Source organism: Silurus meridionalis, chromosome 24, assembly GCF_014805685.1.
Source record: "Silurus meridionalis isolate SWU-2019-XX chromosome 24, ASM1480568v1, whole genome shotgun sequence".
Classification (NCBI taxonomy): Eukaryota; Metazoa; Chordata; class Actinopteri; order Siluriformes; family Siluridae; genus Silurus; species Silurus meridionalis.
Window position 1 is genome coordinate 13,475,768 of NC_060907.1, and position 20,711 is coordinate 13,496,478.

At 37.8% G+C, this 20,711-nt stretch overlaps 1 protein-coding gene across 3 annotated transcripts; it reads right to left on the reverse strand.

Moving 5' to 3' along the window:
- Positions 1–7,959: 7,959 nt before the first annotated feature.
- On the reverse strand, positions 7,960–19,780 carry chst10 (carbohydrate sulfotransferase 10). Of its 3 annotated transcripts, XM_046838282.1 has the most exons (7): positions 19,100–19,459; positions 18,602–18,667; positions 15,558–15,685; positions 13,917–14,023; positions 10,265–10,499; positions 10,066–10,171; positions 7,960–8,899 (listed from the first exon to the last, which is right to left on the reverse strand). In XM_046838282.1, exons 2-7 carry the CDS (start codon positions 18,604–18,606, stop codon positions 8,350–8,352), a joined length of 1,131 nt encoding a protein of 376 aa, XP_046694238.1. In that variant the 5' UTR covers positions 18,607–18,667; positions 19,100–19,459; the 3' UTR covers positions 7,960–8,349. The 3 variants fall into 3 exon arrangements, with proteins under 3 accessions (XP_046694238.1, XP_046694239.1, XP_046694237.1); XM_046838283.1 differs by lacking the exons at positions 18,602–18,667; positions 19,100–19,459 and adding an exon at positions 19,646–19,780; XM_046838281.1 differs by lacking the exon at positions 18,602–18,667.
- Positions 19,781–20,711: the final 931 nt, after the last annotated feature.

Consider the following 20,711-nt stretch of genomic DNA (forward strand, 5'->3'; position numbering starts at 1 on the left):
CCTTGAAGATCTGGTTTATATGCTTTTTAGAGGAAGATCTTGAGTGGCCTGCTATAGAGCTCTGATCTCATCCCTACTGCACCCCAGGCCCAGGACAAATATCCATAAGCACCCTCCAAAATGTAGTGGAACATCTTCCCAGAAGAGTGGAGGGAAATATAAGAGCAAATTGGGACTAAATGTGGTATGCAATGCACATACCATACTTATGACCAGGTGACCCAATATTTTTGGCAATATAGTGTATGTATATATGCGAGATTTTTAATAAATAAATAAAAAATATTGTTGGACGATTGCAGTTTATGTGGAATAAAATCACTTTGCTTCTGTCTGTCAAATAATTAATTAACCTCCACATCACCTCCGGCTTACTTTATAAACTGTTCTATCAGAACAATACAAGTCTCATGTCTGTGAACGAAGCAGATCAGTGACATTACTTGCATGAACACATTGAACACAATGTTCTCTTCTGTAAAAGAACACTCATTTGAATATTTGGTACAGAGCCATATTACGTAAAAGAACAACAAATAAAAAGGAAACAATTTAGCTTAGGTAACCTTTTCAACCCAACCTGATATTCCAGTTATTAAAAAAAAAAAAAAAAAAAGACTTTCTAAGAATCTTTCAAATAAAAAACAAACTCAATCCTAAATTATTTGGATGAACAAGAATATTGTAGTATATATTTTACCTTCTTTGAAGCACAATGTCCATACAGTCCAATTTCTTTACTTACAGTACTTCTATAACATTAAGAATAACCTCAGGGAGTTCCTTCAATGTCATGAATGCTTTTGGCAGAAGATCTTAGAGTCCTTATGTTTAGGAGCAACGAGGCTGGATGGGATTTACTCGTCGTATTTGTTAATTAATAATAGTAATGAATGTCATATTTAAAAAAGATATCATGCCCCCAAATGCTAAAAAGCAATTCGAAATACAACAGACACAGCATGAAAGGAAGTTTTGTTTTCAGACCTAAAATCAAGATAAAGAAGAAGCTAAATTCTGACAACCGGGGAGGTTTTACAAAACTCTTCTCCTGACATAATTTTTTTCTATTATTATCTTTATATTCTACTTTAACCTCGCTGTTTTAGGTTTAAAACTAATCCCGAACAACTAACATTGCCCTACTGCTGTAAGTACAATTTACACTATACGGTCAAAAGTTTGTCGACACCTAACCATCACACCCTTTAGTGCGTTCTGTACATTTCTTTCCAGAGTTCTCCTTTGAAGGTTTTCAACTACATTTTTTAAATGTGGCTGTGGAGGAAACATCAATGTTCATCATCGTGAGAACACTCCACAGTGAAACATGGTGGTGGTAGTATTGTGTGTATAATGAGGATGCTTTTTATTAGCAAAATCTGAAAACTGGTCAGGACTGAGAGCTAGATGGATCCAAATACAGGATAATACTATAGAAAAACAAACGTTTTAATCTTCAAAAGACTTGAGGCTTTTTTAGACAACAATCCTAAAACATACAGCTAAAGCTACACCGTGGTGTTAGAAAGGTCCAGTAAATGCCCAGACCTCAATCCAACTTAGAAGATGTATCAAGATCGGTGCTGGAGCAAGATGAATGGAAAAAATTTCAGGATGCAGATGCTAAAATTGGCTTTACCGAGCACTGCACTTAAAGAGATGAATGCTTATGCATCAAATGAATAGCTGCTTTTAGGTTTAATGAACCCTTTCAGAGAAATACATTGTGGAAATAAAATGGCAAAAATCCCATTTGTGTCCATGTCAACTCAGGATTTTAACACTACAGATTGTGGACATTTTTTAAAGATGGGGATAAAAACATACACAGGGCATTGTAGTATAAACTGACTAAGCATTTACCCAGGGAACGTGTTGTTTACCTATATTTATTTAATGTAAAACAGATTATGTGATTACAGCAGGCTAAGTTGGTGCTTTGTTTGCCTAAGATGACAAAGTCTTCAGGATCGCAGCTGTTGTATATGTTTGGAAAAGGCTAAGACTCTATAATCTAAAAGTATACATGCAAAAGCATATTGCTGGATAATGCTTGCGAAAACAATGATGCCTTTTATAGCTTTAATGCCACAGCAAACTATGACCATTAGCATTTAGTGCTGGCCAAAGTAGCAAGTGATATCCTATCATCATCATTGTGCAACATCTCAACCTGCACAACCTACTGATCAAGCAGTATGTGTTTACTGGTTTTTCAGGAACTCTGTTTAATACTTTCGCCAGTTTATAGCCTGTCAACAAACTGGAACAAACACTGAAGAGTATCAGATGCTTTACCATCTGTTGTCTGTGTATCCATTAGTGCATTCAGAGCAACCCGTGTACAATGGAGTATGATTATAGATCAACCAAAGACAATGAGAACACTCTAACGTATATCTGACAAATAACAAGCTGGAATACAATAAATAAATCAAATATATGTATATAAATGTGTAAGAAAATAAATAATGTATTTGTACACATATATTCCAATGTAGAGCCAATTTTCAGCTCATGGTATGTATTTAATTTTTATTTTTTTATCATTGATTATTATGTAGTCATTTTTGTCATAATACAGAATACAGAGCTCGATGTGCTACAAAAAACCCACCTAAATAGGTCAAAAGTCTATTCTGGGATTCAGGACAACAGTCTATAAAAAGTAACAACATCTTTGGTTGTTTTTAATAGTGAACTAGTTATTGCACAATCAAAATGTTGATCATCATACCACTGCACTTGGTCTGTTGTGAGCTGTGTGCAAAAGCAAATACTTTCCTCGAAAGAAAGCTAAATGGACTTAGGTATAAATCCAAACTGCTTTATTCACCCTACAAGCTATAATCACATAAAATGCAAGTTATAATAAAGAGCACTGTATAATGGCTCACAATTACTGCCTCGAGCTATTTTGATGAAGTTAGTCTCCAACGTGCGCTCATTTCACATGGCACGTGTTCAGGCTCTGCAGCTGCTGCACGATGACTCACCAATTTATGAAACCTATCATAATACTCTTTTCGCTTGTCTGCATCATCCTGCTATCACATGTATGAGCAAGTTTAGGTGCTGGCTGGAATGAGCCACTTCCGTTCCAAAAGCTTCAGAGAAATACGGAAAGGCCCAAAGGTTCGCTTATATAATTTGCCCTCTCTGGGAACAGTCATATATTTCCTAGAAAATCATGTTTGGATTGTCCCAATGATCCTTAACCAAATCAAACATTCAGAGTTCAGAGATCAGAATGATGTTTGGTTTTGTTACCACAATGCTTAACCAAATCAAGAGTTCAGAGATCGCAGCAGTGTGTTCAAAAAAACTTATTTACCCCCAACAATTCATTTACAAGCTTCCAAATAAAGATGTCGTAATCAAGTACTCGAAGTGGAATAAAACATGAAGAGAAATGCAGAAACAGGAGAATGCACTCCTGAACATCAGCCTAAGATTGTTTTCACAGCTGACAAAACCGTCTAAGCCCGTGCAGTAAACACAAACGTACTGCCTATTTACCCGTTAGCTTCATTTTTTAGTGATCTGATGCCTGCTAAGTGCAAACAACCTACATCTTTAAGATTACTTTCCTTAAAAAAAACACCATCTGTTGCGTTATATCTTCTTAGATCTTAAGCAGACTTTCCTCCACTGCACTGTATTCCAAAGCTGCTTTCATGTACCACTGTTAACACCTTTGTCATCTTCCTCTTTTTACCTCCCCTGGGGGAAACCCAGGTCCATCTTCAATGCTCTTTTACTACTTTGTTGAAGTGATGTTTATTAGAAGAGCCCCTGGAGCGGAGGGTGAAATGATTGCAGACTCCATGTGAAAACCTGAAAGCCAGAAGACACAACGAACTGCTTGTTGACTCGACTCTAGCTTCTGTGAATTACCTGTAGATATTAGTGATGAGGCGTTCACAAACAAATCTTTAATGTGACTCAGAAGAACTAATCGTCTCAAAGAGCGATTAGTTCCTTTTCTATGCATGAGCAAAGCACCGCATAATGTCCATAGGATATGTACAGGAAACAGAATTGTGTAGTTTACTTTTCGACTCTTTTTCGACTCTCTTCTTTTATCATTACAAAGAAAACAGAATTGAGAAGTTCATCTCATGAGTATTCTGGTCCAAATCACACTTTTTTTGTCAGGTGACTCCCATAGGTGCTATGAAGGTGATTAAAGAATTCAAGAAATTAAATGAACTAATTGAGTCTAGGAGAATGCTGAGGACGTAGCTGCCAGGAAGGAGGAAAAGAGGAAGTTCAAGGAGGAGGTTTATGGATGTGGTGAGGGAAGACATGCAGGTAGTTGGCTTGAAAGAGGCAGATGTAGAGGACAGGGGGGTATGGAGATGGATGATCCGCTTTAGGAGAAGCCGAGAGAAGAAGAAGAAGAAGAAGTAGAAGAAGAAAAAGAAAAAAGGAACTAATTAATAAAAAAAGATTCATTTTGATGAGCGAGATTCAAAGAACCAAGTTACTAATATGATCCATTCTTCCCATTACTAGTGGATGGTCGGAAAAGTGGTAGTTAAGCGGTTAAGATGTTGGCCTTCTGATCAGAAGTTTAAATCCTAGCACCACCAAACTACCACTGCAATATAGTAAGTCAAATAAATCTTAGATTACCAACAGAGCATTTCTTATCATTTTAACTATCACAACTAAGAGTGCCAATTATACTGGAGTTCACTCTACATGGCAGCTGATGGACCTGCCGTAGTGTATCTGAGTTAGTAAGCTGGATAACTATAAAGTGTCTCCTTCAAAGGGCAAATGTGTTTAGATTGGCAACAAATTCGCTCATTCTCCCCCACTTTTTCTGCAAGTGGTTACTTGTAATAGACGCTAGAAGTAGTAATAAAACAGGTTTATTTGCTTTGCTTCTCCTCAACCGGCCTCACCCCCATCTCCATTTTTTTTTTCTTTTTCCACCTTGGTCTCACATGCCCTACAGCGCACAGGTCCGTGAGCACATTATCGCTCAATAAAAAGGCCTTTACACAGCGGCGTACGGTTTCCTTCAAGTTCCATGTGAATTAACTACGTGGGAATTGTATAGATGGAAAAAAAAGACCTCTTGGTTATAAATGAAACCCAGCGGTCACGCAATTCAACAAAAGAGAGCATGCAACACGGCACACGAGGACGGCGAAAGGGAGCGCGTTGCCGTGGCAACCGCGGTTTTGCCCACATTCACGTTCCCTTCAGAAATGACGGCCTTTTAGATTGACCTTCAAGTCAAAGACGAGACTCTTAAGATGTTGTGGCTTTCAGGAACACAAAGCACACCTCAGCGTTGGGAGTTGTGTTAAATCAGAAAAAAAATTAAAAACTCGATGTTTCTATTTCGTTTTATATGTCACTAAGAACACAAACACGTTTTTTTTTTTTCTTCACGTTTAAAGATGTTAACTGAACTGAAAGTTTACCCATCGCCCTTTCCAACTGTGGCTTCTTCCCATTAATACTTTACTTCCTGTAACATGACCTGATATTTCACACTTGCAGCTCTACTCTGGATAAAATGATCGGCCTATCGTGCTCTAATATTCAGTTTATTGATTAATTAATTATCCAGTTATTGATTCTGATCTCGACTGATAATTTGCTATAAAAACGATATTTCATGGGGAGACAAAAAAAAGTGAGTCACATCCTGGTTAGGATTTATTCCAATGTACTGTAGATTGTTTGTCACCTAGGGGACGTGATGAGAACATGGTGTCCTTTAGATGTTGTTCCCTCTAGTGGGTGAGGCACTCACTTACTGAGAAAGCTGCTCGAGTACCAATTCATTCTCCTGGCGACTATGACATCGCATTAAGGGAAAGATTTCTTATAGCCCCGAAAAAATGGCGTGTATTTGCTTTTACTTTTGTCGAAAGAGGACAAATTAAATTTCCAGTCATTTTAGGATCTAAAAATTCTTGCAGGTCATCTCAGCACACAGTAAGAAACCAGACTATAAAAAATAGTGCTTGTGGTGCACTCTGGTCTATAGAACTCTATAAAAAAAACAACTAAATACTAAATAGGTCAAGTGTCTATTTCTGGACACAGCACTACAAACTGTGAAAACTATTTTTCCCCCCGGTGGTGGTGGTCTATTTTATAGACAACACTTCGATTACTAAAGTTCCAGGTCAAGTCCCAGTTTATCCTTTTGTAAGTTTAGAGAAAAAAAAACTTTAACGTTGCCTCATATAGTATTATTCAGCTTATGTCAACAAACAGCTTAGGTCATTTTAAAGGCAAATCTTAAATATCTATTATATAAACTCCTGAATTATTCCAATTCAAATCAGAGGTTAAATGATGGGTCTCAACTGATTATTACCGTAATTTCCGGACTATAAATCGCGCCCATATATAAGCCGCACCCACTGAATTTGACAAAGATTTTTATTTTGAACATAAATAAGCCGCACCTGTCTATAAGCCACACAAATGTACTTTACACAGGCTTTAACGAAAGACAGTGTCTGTTACACGGTGTAACGGGTGAAATATGTTGCGTTTCCTTTAGGAGCATAGCGGTATTTTGGGAATAGCATGCCACTGCATTTTTCCGCTATTACTGCATGTGCGCAAGACCGAGGATTATGTCCTTATTATTTTCTGATGCTCATTTCTAAGTTTCTTTGACTAACCCATAATGCTGTTGCCAAGAAAAATTAAAAAGCACGAGTTTTGGAAACCTGTCTGTGCTTATTTGATTTCTGTTGGAACTGGAGCTCTCCCTTCACCCAGACTCAACTCGTTACAACGGCTTGTATTTGAACAGTAGCCTACCAAATAAGTCATTGTTCACTGTCTTCCTCCTTCCTTTCACAACTATTTCTCTCGGGAGTTTATCTTTTGGCATCGTCGTGCGTTTAAAAAAAGGTTTTTTGGCTTGAAGTTTGTGAAACCGGGCAAAACCCAGGAAAAATTTATAAATAATCCTCTTCGTTGTTTAAGCCACGGGGTTCAAAACGTGGGAAAAAAGTAGCGGCTTACAGTCCGAAAAATATGGTAATTATCATGCCAAATTATTAATCTCATTTAAGATATGAAATGGATATTTTTTATATAGCAATCCTTATCACTAATGTTATATTACTGTTTTTGTGGCTCCTCAATATAAAAATATTTTCAATATTTCACAACCAGAGTTTAGCCCATCGCTCCAGATTGTATAGTAACAGAAACATTACTGTTGTTTCCTGTTACATTGCCATGCAGTTGGGATCTCAACTCACACATCCTAAACATGGACAATGAAACTGCACAGCACCAGGCATCATGGTTTTCCCTAAAGACAAAGATGCTGTGTGTCGTCCATGAGGTTTTTCTCTAGAGAATACAATGAGGGCGTTCTTTCCCTCGGTATTCGGGCCGAAAAGGATCTTGTGCTCGTCGCATAACTATATGAACGCATCCATGTATGTAAATGTAAAGGAACTAATGAATATTCTTTGGTGGATTCTGATTTAAAGCGAAATAACCAGGTACAAGTATAGAAACTGATTTGTTATGTTCACATTACCAGGCTGACACAAAAATCATGTGAATCTATTTTTGTAATTCTGAAATTATTAAAAGACCTGAGGCTCTTTTATATGTGGTTTTAGATCAAATACATTTGGTCACAGAACACGAATGAAAATACGGTCAGGTCGGCAAAACAACAATCGAGGAAGGTAATAGCAGTAGATGTATTCAGTGGTAGAAAGGGATATTTTGTAATTAGCTTGAAGTGATTCAAACTAAAAAAAAAAAAAGGAAGGAACTAAATGTACAATATTACCTTGAAAATACACGTGAACAGGGAAGGTTTTTTCAGGTTCTTTTTCACTGAAGAGAGAGCAAATAGGTATCTGACACATTATTGGCTTATCCTTGCTTGATATTTCTATTCACTGATCTGTTTGTATTTAACTATAAATAAAGATTCACATTCAGTCCAAGATATTTAGATTGTTTATTAGAAAGCAATAGTGGGGAATTCTCTGTATTATTCTATTAGTAGGCAACCATTTCTGTAGGGAGGGAAAAAAAAATACATTTCAATATGAGTGCATTAATAAAGAAAAAACTAGATCTCATTAAGGTAGTCTTTAGGTCAGAATACGTATCTGTTATTTGCTCTAAAGTGACTTTTTCTTGGACGCAGATCTTTTTAGATGATCTCCTAACAACTCTCTTGCCCCATAATGAGGTCGTAAACCCCCACCCCACCTGCCAAACACACGTCAATTCGGTTTGACCGAAAGTTATAGGAAGACCAGATTGACATCAGGACCACTTCCTCCGGTTACAAAAAAAACAAAAAAACTCTAATAAATACAAATATCAGTCGAGCAGGAAGTCAGGTCTGTGGTACCCAAAAAGGCTAAAATCCCCCTGGTAGCAAGCATAAAGTCGTCGTATGTCCCTTTTGCTAATCCCAGAGAAGTAGCGTTCAACCTTGGTCCGGTTGTAGCGCGTTATGCCTTTAGGGATGCTGGGGTACGATACCAAGTCCTCAATTCCAGCAGCTTTGAGGATATACGGAGCATCTTGCTCAAGTGTCTCGTGATGGCCGATTACATCATAGGAAATGTCACAGGGAGCACAGAGTTCAGCGTAGGTTAACCAGTGGATGACGTGCTCTCCGAACTGGCGGTCGAGATGTTTCCGGCCCGACTCGTCACCCAAGTAGCGCACAAAGTCCTCGAAGTGCAGGCCGGCGCTCCCTGAGGCGTCTCGGTGATTTTTGCGGTACTTGCGGATGATGGCTGGGGCGATGCTGTGCTTGTACCATGGCTCGAAACGCGGGTTCTCCATAAACTTATCCTTGAAGGCTGATATGAGGCGTTCGAATGGGTCTCGGACAATGAAGAACTTAAAGTATGTGTTTAATCTGAAATGATTTAAAAGAAACGTGTAAGTGCTGTTGTAGGATCATGATATTAGAGGTGTGTTTTTTTCAATAGGCAGATAACAACAGGGTCTCACTTAATCTGATGAGGGGTATAACAGTAGACATCAAAAGTTGACATCAAAAAATGTATAATTTATAAAATGCCTGCTTGGTTTAAATAAAAAAAAAAGTTAAAATTAAAAAGAATAAAGCTAATTAATGCAATACACATATTGATTATATTGAGTACTCCATTAAATAGGCACAAATTCATTTGATTATATAAAATTAAAGAAATTGTAGAAATTTAATAGTTTAAATTTGTTAGACCTTATTTAGGTATTACAGATGTTTATATAAATGTGTGTTTAACATTTAATATGTAATTTAAAGATTAATTTAAAGATCTAAAGATGTGATCTACTTAACTGTTCTACTTCATTCAGCAAACTTTAACAAATATCTTCATTCCTTCTTTCCTTAATTCATTTACTCCCTCTATATGCAGAAATTGTCAGTATTTTCTCATTTTAGAAAAAAACTCTTAACTGTACGATAAACCTATATAATATATTTGTGAGTAAACTTGATTTTTAACATTAAAATTATTGCATTTGGTACACATGTGCACCGTACCGAAAAATCCTGTATCGAAACAGCTCGATACGAATTTGTGTATCGTTACACCCCTATCTCAGATGGTGTTTAATCAATCAGGACATAGGGATACATTTTTTTTCTTCTTAAGATTACACAGAAAAATGTTACCGCTCTATTAAAGATATCATAAAAGTAATTATAATATAGTTAACGTATTTCCAGACAGCTGTGAGTTCTTTCATAATAAAAAACTATTTTCCCTTTTTGTATTTGGAATAAGAAGTAATGTAAATCAGTAGAACACTCTGTAGTCATTACTGCATTATTAAATAGTTCTGTTTATGCACACTAATGCATAGCAGGCTTGATGGTAAAACAATGTTCATATAGTTTTATTAAGCTTTTATTGAAATGACAGTTTTATTGTGGATAATAAATAACTTACTGCATGTCATATTAGGCTGAATGGATTAAATCTGGGAGAGACGTCACCATACCAATACCATCAATGTGCGGTTATGCAATTGTACATAAAATCATTGGGTGTAAAGCAAACTTTCACAGACCTTTCCGCGACCTCTGCGTCACTCATGGAGGACAGGCGAGGTAAGCCGTTTCTCTCGTGGTCATGGACCACGTTCTCGGGTATGTCTTCCACCTTGGAGAATTTTCCTAAATGTTAACAATCAAGACATGTGAGATAAAATCATCATCGCTATCCAAGTATAGTGCTTAAATTGTGTGCGCTGAACAACCCCCTCTCACCATTGAGGACAATGAGGACCTTCTTCCACTGTGTGTTGCCCACCTTGGGCGTCTGGCAGAAAAGAATCCTGTGTTTGTCGCAAACGAAGATGCGGTCGAGGACGAACTTGCGCAGTGCAGTGTGTGTGAGGTTCCGGAGAGAGGAGTTCCTGCAGATGCTGGATAATAGCTGCAAACGCTGCACAGTCACCGACTCCCAGTCTGAGAGCTCCACCTGAGTTGGGCTACCTGAAGACTACACAAATATAGAACACACTTCAATATCAATGCTTTTTTTTTTTTTTTTATTATAAAATTCCTTATATATTTTCTGTATACACAATGTCTTCGTGTTTACTAACCCCAACCAAATTTACACTGTATGGACAAAAGTATTGGGACAACTGACTTTTCCAGCCATATGTGTTCCTTTTTTCCCCAAACTGTTACCACAAAGTTGGAGGCCCATCATTATATAGGATCTCTTTGTTGAACTTCAGTTGAAATAGGAGACCCAAACGTGTTCCAGTATGCCAATGTCAAAAATCTTTCCATAAAAGTGGAAATGATTATAACAGCAAACAGGGATATTATATATATATATATATATATATATATATATATATATATATATATATATATATATATATATATATATATATATATACAGTACAGACCAAAAGTTTGGACACACCTTCTCATTCAAAGAGTTTTCTTTATTTTCATGACTATGAAAATTGTAGATTCACACTAAGGGCATTAAAACTATGAATTAACACATGTGGAATTATATACATAACAAAAAAGTGTGAAACAACTGAAAAATGTCATATTCTAGGTTCTTCAAAGTAGCCATCTTTTGCTTTGATTACTGCTTTGCACACTCTTGGCATTCTCTTGATGAGCTTCAAGAGGTAGTCACCTGAAATGGTCTTCCAACAGTCTTGAAGGAGTTCCCAGAGATGCTTAGCACTTGATGGCCCTTTTGCCTTCACTCTGCGGTCCAGCTCACCCCTAAACCATCTCGATTGGGTTCAGGTCCGGTGACTGTGGAGGCCAGGTCATTTGGCGCAGCACCCCATCACTCTCCTTCTTGGTCAAATAGCCCTTACACAGCCTGGAGGTGTGTTTGGGGTCATTGTCCTGTTGAAAAATAAATGATGGTCTAACTAAACGCAAACCGGATGGAATAGCATGCCGCTGCAAGATGCTGTGGTAGCCATGCTGGTTCAGTATGCCTTCAATTTTGAATAAATCCTGAACAGTGTCACCAGCAAAGCACCCCCACACCATCACACCTCCTCCTCCATGCTTCACGGTGGGAACCAGGCATGTAGAGTCCATCCGTTCACCTTTTAGGCGTCGCACAAAGACACGGTGGTTGGAACCAAAGATCTCAAATTTGGACTCATCAGACCAAAGCACAGATTTCCACTGGTCTAATGTCCATTCCTTGTGTTCTTTAGCCCAAACAAATCTCTTCTGCCTGTTGCCTTTTTTTTAGCAGTGGTTTCCTAGCAGATATTCTACCATGAAGGCCTGATTCACACGGTCTCCTCTTAACAGTTGTTGTAGAGATGTGTCTGCTGCTAGAACTCTGTGTGCCATTGACCTGGTCTCTAATCTGAGCTGCTGTTAACCTGCGATTTCTGAGGCTGGTGACTTGGATGAACTTATCCTCCGCAGCAGCGGTGACTCTTGGTCTTCCTTTCCTGGGGCGGTCCGCATGTGAGCCAGTTTCTTTGTAGCGTTCGATGGTTTTTGTGACTGCACTTGGGGACACTTTCAAAGTTTCCCCAATTTTTTGGACTGACTGACCGTCATTTCTTAAAGTAATGATGGCCACTCGTTTTCTGTACTTAGCTGCTTTTTTCTTGCCATAATACAAATTCTAACAGTCTATTCAGTAGGACTATCAGCTGTGTATCCACCTGACTTCTGCACAACACAACTGATGGTCCCAACCCCATTTATAAGGCAAGAAATCACACTTATTAAACCTGACAGGGCACACCAGTGAAGTGAAAACCATTTCAGGTGACTACCTCTTGAAGCTCATCAAGAGAATGCCAAGAGTGTGCAAAGCAGTAATCAAAGCAAAAGGTGGCTACTTTGAAGAACCTACAATATGACATATTTTCAGTTGTTTCACACTTTTTTGTTATGTATATAATTCCATATATAATTCCACGTGTTAATTCATAGTTTTGATGCCTTCATTGTGAATCTACAATTTTCATAGTCATGAAAATAAAGAAAACTCTTTGAATGAGAAGGTGTGTCCAAACTTTTGGTCTGTACTGTATGTGTGTAGTAGGTTTGTTGGCAGTGCTATTTTGTGTTTTGTGTGTTTGTCCTACACTGTCTTTTGCACATTATTGTGTTGTCTTTCTCTGGTTGCACACGATGCACTTTATGTGGCGAGGACACATTAACTTTAGTCCTCAGCTCTGTTTTTTTCTATTATGTAGCTCTATGTTGTTTAATGTAGCACCAGGGTTCTGGAGGACCGTTTCATTTCAATGTGTACTGGGTCAGCTATAAATGGATGAAATCACAATAAAAGCTTCTTGACTTGAGTATATTTTAACTTTATATTAGTGATTGTCTTTTTTTTTTTTTTATAGTAACGGCTTGGACAGATACTCAAGTGGTAGTTGAGCCACATAAACTGACTTTACAACATAAGCGATTGTAGATTGAGAGTAAAGATATAAATAAAGCCCTTCAGGACATGCTGTTCTAGAAAAGTTGTTGTCTCATTCCTTACACGCATGATAAACGAGCTCGCTGATTCAGCTCGATTCGCTCACACTGCCGTGATTGGTAATGGAAATAAACTCGATCACCTAGAGAAGTAGTCGAGTACCTTGAAGTAAAAGTAAATAATTTTTCTCTCCAAAAGAATTTCCATGTTTGAATACCGCTTTATTGACTCGCTTTGAGCTAATTCTGTTAAAATAACCTAATTATGTGTTGAATGCTGAGAAACTGATAAGCGAGTGTAAGTAAATAAATGTCACGTGTCGAGCGCTGGAAGCGGTGATGCGTGATGATACTGAATGCACCGCCTGCAGAGAGTCAGGAAAACACAGCAGTCACTTGACTTCGTATTTACTCGAACATTAATAAACCTCTGCATGCAAACAGCATCCTCTGAATAATTGGGTACAAAAAAACAACCAAAGAAATAAAAAATAAAAAACCAACAACCAAAGAAATAAAAATAAAACAAAAAACAACAACCAAATAAATAAAAAATTAAAACAAACAAACAAAAAAAAACAACCAAAGAAATAAAAACTTACAAAAAAAAAAAAAAAAAAGATAAAAGAAAAGAAAAAAATACACACACACACACACACACACACACACACACACACACACACACACAAGTGAAAAAAAACCCCACTCTAATAGCTGCCCACAGGACGATCTGTTCCCATGACAAAATAAGCAGTGTGGAGCAGCAGCATGACAAAGCCATCGTGCTACCAGTCATTATGTTATTGTATTAGGCAGCTGTGATAGTATTAAAGTGACAGTGACAACAAATATAGTTCCTGTGTTCTACTATTATATGTAGTGTATGCACAGTTTGTGCCACCCCAATACTGTACATAAGTACATAAAAGTGACAGGAAGGCATATGGCATGAAGCTGACTGACTCACCGCTGCATACGGCTGTGAGGCTGGGTTCTGTGAAAGCTGAATTAGAGGTTTTTCACTCTTTAAGGATGTAGAGGTCCAGTTTAACACCACAGCCCTTCCCCCGTAGTCTGAAACAAAGAACATGTCTCTAAATGCTAAGTGTAAGCAAATCTAGGACCAAAATCTACAGTTCCTTGTATAATTATTAACACCCATAACCATTAGGCTGCAAGATTAAAAGACATTACATTGGAGAACATGTGGTATAACTGACTGGGCTACAACCGTACAGATGCATTATAGAATTTCAAAAATATTTAATTTAGTTCAGTTCCATTTCAGTGCGATTGAACAAGAAGTGATGGTCTACATATAGAAAGTCGAATCATTTAGATAATTTCTATTCCCGCGTTACATATTTAGAACTGCATTTCAGTTTGCGTTAAAAAATGTACATCCGTAACAGCACTGTAGTAGTTGTAGGAGTTGTGGTATTGTATGAGGAAGTCAGGTGTGTCAGAGAAGTATGTAAGGGTGGTGCAGGACATGTATGAGGACAGTGTGACAGCAGTGAAGTGTGCAGTAGGAACGACAGACTGGTTCAAGGTGAAGGTTGGACTGCATCAAGGATCGGCCCTGAGCCCTTTCCTGTTTGCAGTGGTGATGGACAGGTTAACGGACGAGGTCAGACAGGAGTCTCCCTGGACTATGATGTTTGCGGATGATATTGTGATTTGTGGTGAGAGTAGTGAGCAGGTTGAGAAGAGCCTGGAGAGGTGGAGGTACATGCTGGAGAGGAGGGGAATGAAAGTCAGTAGAAGTAAGACAGAGTACATGTGTGTAAATGAGAGGGAGGGCAGTGGAGTGGTGCAGTTGCATAGAGAAGAGGTGGAGAAGGTGGCGGAGTTCAGGTACCTGGGGTCAACAGTGCAAAGTAATGGAGAGTGTGTTAGAGAAGTGAAGAAAAGAGTGCAGGCAGGGTGGAGTGGGTGGAGAAGAGTGACAGGAGTGATTTGTGATAGAAGGATATCTGCAAGAGTAAAAGGGAAAGTTTATAGGTCTGTGGTGAGACCTGCAATGTTGTATGGATTAGAGACAGTGGCATTGAGTAAAAGGCAGGAGGCAGAGATGGAGGTAGCAGGGCTGAAGATGTTAAGGTTTTCTAAGGGAGTGACGAGGATGGACAAGATTAGAAATGAGTTTATTAGAGGGACAGCGCATGTTGGACGTTTTGGAGACAAGGTGAGGGAGGCGAGATTGAGATGGTTTGGACATGTGCAGAGGAGGGACATGAGTTATATTGGTAGGAGAATGCTGAGGATGGAGCCACCAGGAAGGAGGAAAAGAGGAAGACCAAGAAGGAGGTTCATGGATGTGGTGAGGGAAGACATGCAGGTAGTTGGTGTGAAAGAGGCAAATGTAGAGGACAGGGGGATATGGAGACGGATGATCCGCTGTGGCGACCCCTAATGGGAGCAGCCGAAAGAAAAAGTAGAAGAAGTTAGGCTGCTTGAAATTTATGTAACCTCTATTTGTGAGCCTTTCTGTATTGCTTAAAGACGCACAGTATGCCACAATCCTCAAATGCTTATATACAAAAATACTTAAATGCAATAGTTTGTCCAATGCAAATCAATTGAAAAGTGACCCTGCGATTTGTACCGTCTGGCATTCTGATGCTGAAGTTGATGAATTTGCTGACGAACATGAGGATAAGCAGCACCCATCCGCAAGCGCCGACCAGCAGCCAGTGACGGCGCATCATTGGGCCATGGAGACGCTGACGGAGCCTGCAGTACAACACAACACAAACAGAGTATAGTTACATCATTGATACCAGTTTTTACCCAATAATATTAGTCTAACGGTACACGTGTACCGAATGCGTGTAATCCTTTTTACGTGCGGAACATATTTAAAATTTGAGTTCTCTCCGGAACGTGTAAAGTGGCGGACCGCAAGTTTGTTTTGTCTCCACCATTTTTTTAATTATGTATCTTGTAAACATACACAACAACGTCAGGGGTATAAAAAAACAAAAGAAACAAGAGTTAGTGCAATGTGGAATGAGGGTTCGGTAGGGCTGACAATTCGTCATATCGAGGGAGTGAATGAATGAAGGATGGAAGGAATGAAATCTGATAAAGTATGCTAAAATAGGTGAAACAGTTAAGCAGATCATATCTTCAGAAAATTCTATATTAAAAACACACACACACACACACACACACACACACACACACACACACACACACGTATTACTAATCTAACTAATGTAAACAATTTCATTACATTTTTCCATTAATTTAATTTGTGCCAATTCAATTGATCACTCAATTTAATCAATCTATTTTAAAAAAGTGTATTGCAAGTGTACTGCATTTAATTTGTATAAAATAATAATAATAATAAATTAAATACATTAATAAGTAATTAAAATAATAATAATTAATGTTTTATATAATTTAACCAAGCAGCTATTTAAAATTGTTTTAAAAATGTAAACTGTTGATGTTCACAAATGTTAATAATAAACTGCATAAATAAAAAAAAACCGACAAGCAATTTTATGTTTCGCATTTCTTCTCCCGAAATTGAACCGAACTGTGACTTCAAAAATATTATAGAAGCACAAACTGTCTGGTTCCAGAGCCTCAGCGTTTCAATGCAAACACGTCTATGGACAGTGTTTCTTCTTCAGCCAAATCTCCACATTAAAGCCACTGCTGGGCCTCTTGAGTGAGTCCTTAACCCTCAGAGAGATTTAGCTAAATGCTAAATGAATGTTGGATTCAGTGCCATGTTGTGCCAAATGAACAACTGGTTGTGTACACAGTTAAAAGCCATGGTTAAACTAGTCTTGGAGGAGCTATAAAGAAGAAAAGTTAATTTTTTGCCATGTCACACCTTCTCCATACCTGTCAAGACAAGGTGGCGTTTTACAGAACTACATAGCATATAGCTTGAAGCCAGGTCTTTAGTCACAGAAGAGCCATTGACTGCTGTAAGACTGATTGTGTTGTGAACTTGTGCCATAAGAAAAAAAATAAATAAAAAAGATCTCCTTACAAAAAACAAAACATTTCAGAATAAAATTAAGATGACGAAGGAAAAAAACTAAAGTAGTGATTTCTGACATCTGAATAAATTCACTTTCTACAAAGATTAAAGTTAACCATTAAACAAATCAGCATTGAGCAAGTGGAAGAAAACCGGAATACCTGATCTGAGGAGCCTGGAGCTCGATCAACATGTGCAGAATATAAAACTGCCTAATAGCTTTTCAAATCATTTGCATAACGAGGTTGCATGCCAGGTTTCTCCGGTGTACATATTCCATACTAAAACAACTTTGTGGAGCCGAGCGTAACAGTATGACCGAGGTTAAGATTTACAAAAAATGTGTGTGAAAAAAAAAAAACAACAATGGGTTAAATTCTTTCTGCCCAAGATTGTAAAAAGACATCTATATTTGACTGCCATTATTTTCACTCAGCTTTGACTTTATGTGTAACACATCAATAGCAGTGACTACAAAAAACTGTGGTAATGGTTGTGACCAACATAGACTGCATTTTATTTTTATTCCTTCCTTCATTTTTTGTTAGCAGTGGTGTGGTGCATCTGATTTATATCTCCAATGTGGCCTGTATAACACACAACCGGACAACTGTGTTCAGAGATCTTAAAGATTTAAGACTTTAAAAAAGACGTTTTTATTAATTTTATTTCTTACATGTACAAATAAATAGAAAGTTCTGCTTGGAAAACTGACTTCCTGTATGAAAAGGTGTTTGTGTTTGGATGCACCTTCTGTCAGCCATTATATTGACACTCTACAATCATTGAAATGTATTAACTGAACCGTGTGTTGTGTAAAGACCTGCTCTTACACAAGGCAACTTTTAAAAAAAGTTTATGAACAGTATAATAATGGAAGATGTAATAGTTTATGTAAACCTGACCTAAACACTGCCATACTGAGCTCTGGAATCAAACCCTTTTCCTGTATTTCTGCACAAAACTCAAACAGTTCACACAGACCATGTGCATCAAATCTCTTCTGGTTTAATTAATGCTGTTTTTCAACCTTCAATGCACAAGCTGCACAAAAGCCCACATTCTGCCTCACAGTAGCACTGAAGTAAGTGCACCTCTAACTTATATATACGTATATGTGTGGAATTTATCAGTACATGGCTTTCAGCATTATAGGGATTTTTCCTCTTTCAAAAGAAATTCTTGAAGCTGGACATAAACAAGCTAGAAAATCCATTAGCGTTAGTGTTAGCCCTTAGCTACTTCCGGGTTGGCGGCTAACGCTATGGATTCTGTAGCATTTTCACGCATGCGCAAAACATATATTAGTTCCAGTAACCACAGTAACGCTGCATTAACTCTAGTTTCATTTTTTATACCCCTTGGCATTGTTGTGTATGTTTTCAAGTTTAATAATAATAATAATAATGATAATAATAATAAATGCAAGACGGAGACTAAACAAACTTTTGGTCCGCCACCTAATACGTTCCAGAGGGAAACTCAGATTGTAACAATGTTCCGCAAGTAAAAAGGATTGCATTTGGTACACCTGTGTACCGAACCGAAAGCCCTGTACCGAAATGTCGGTACGAATGTGTACCGTTACACCCTTATATATATGTATATGTGTGTGTTTAGTGTAGTGTTTCTAGAATGTAACAAACCCCATAGCTGATGGACATTGTTGTTAAATGTAGCTTAAATAATGATGTTCTTGATTTGGTAACTTCCTGAAATATAGATAGAATAAAGATAAAAGGATTTCCAGTACATATTGTTCATGAGTTGAATATTAATTATAATTATGATGATTTAAATATTTAACCATGTAGACCCTTTAGATTAGCCATCCTTATTCTAAAAGTGTGAACAATAGGGGACAAGAGTTTTGGACGTTGGTAATGAAGCTTTGTCCAGTAGGCCTGTTTATTTCAAGGTTTTAAAGCCTACAACTATCTCTTGACCCACTCAATAGCCATAAAAGCTACATTCAATACCCTAATCATCATAAATACCCAAAAATTATTGATAATATTTGATGATAAATAATTCACTATACATCAGAAAACATCCTAGCTCATGATACACGGCGGAAACGCGCATGCGCATTGTCTGCATGTTTAATGCCCTTTTTGTTTCCTTTTTTGCAATATAGCGCTTACCTTTCATGTTTAAAAATCGGTGCTCTTCTTTGCGCCATGCAAAAACAATAATATACCAAACATGCCCTTTTTATATTTGAAATAATTCCGAAAACATATTGAAATACATTCCCTGTCCATGTTAAACTGCACTGGGGAAATGTACTTAGCTCACATTGTTATGCTACTCAGCTAGCTGTTAGCAACCGTCACGTTTGTCTTAAATCATACAATCGAGATAAATATACGAGTGAATTGTCCAAACAGAGCAAAATTCAGTTTTCTGTTCATGCACAGAGTTTAGCTAGCTAACCCAGGCACTGACACTAGCACTAAAAAGGCTTAGTTCAGCGTTTTACTGGACGGCTGTATTACAAACTGCTATTTCTTAGTCGCGTAGTGCACTATTTAGGGTGTCAACGCAATGGCGTCACAACCTATGAAGTGCACTCGTGTACGAAGCAAGGGGAGATTTGAGATTGAGCCATCGCCAAGCTAGCTGATCGCATTTACTACTGTCAGATCGGTCCGTTATCATTATACATAGATGTTAGTGATCAGGTTTACCTTTTTTAATAAAAATCAAACGTGGAAATGATATTTTGTGGCGTCTGTTCTCCTCCCGCCGATTCGATCCGACATGTCCGATCATGTTTTTTGGACATTTCTTTTTTTCCAGACAGGGTTGCTGATGTTGTGGACCCTGATGTGTGTCCTTTCATTACTATATATATATATACACAGTACAAAGCCACTTCTGCTCAAACTGAAATTAATTCATAATAGTGAATATATACTTCTCTTTTTTTGTGCAAGAGATGAATGCATGATTAATATATTCGATGAAATGTTATTCTACCTTTAAAAAATTTACTGTGAGATATGCAAACTATGTCAGTATTCAGGAACCCCCTATTTAACAGACATTACTGCTTATAACTTGGAGTCTTTCTATTTTTTAATGAACATTCCTTGCAAAAATCTTTCAAATTACAGGATATTCTTGACCTTCTTGAGCACACATGAGATTTATCTATCTACATATGTTCACAGTGGAGTTCATAATGGATTTTAATGTTATTTACAATGTTGTTGTTTTTTTTATTTTGTATGTGTGTGTGTGTGTGTTCATTTGCCCTAACACTTTCAAAAGCTTCAAAATTCACATTCATTGAAATCCATTTTTCCATCTATTTGCACAACCTTTCCTGTGCCACTGCCTCTCTACATAACGTAAACACATACACAGACCAGGCATAACATTATGACATTATAAAACTATGACAGGTGAAGTGAATAACACTAATTATCTCCATCATGGCAGCTGTTAGAGGGTTGCATATATTATATTATATGCTTCTCTTTCTCTCCCCATCCCGAGGCATACTGAGGTTTGGCCAGCTTCAGTCACGTCCCACCTCATGAAGATTATGGACCTTTAAAGAAGTAGATGCCGAACTCGCAAACATCCCGAACCATCTAGAGACGTACCAGTGCCAATGGGATCCCACTACATGTGTGGAGTTTTGACATTGGACCTCCTGGAGTGTTTAAAGGCTCTGGCATGGAGAAGCTGTGATGATCTCAAATGTTGAGCTATTTTATGAGTTGCTCAGTAGCTCCTAGTTTTATA

Coding starts and splice junctions, on each gene's coding strand:
- chst10 (XM_046838281.1), bottom strand. CDS start 19,137: ATGGCGCAAAGAAGAGCACCGATTTTTAAACATGAAAG. Junction 14,024..15,557: donor CAGCATCAGAATGCCAGACG/GTACAAATCGCA, acceptor TCTTTGTTTCAG/ACTACGGGGGAAGGGCTGTG. Junction 10,500..13,916: donor CCTCACAGCCGTATGCAGCG/GTGAGTCAGTCA, acceptor ATATTTGTGTAG/TCTTCAGGTAGCCCAACTCA.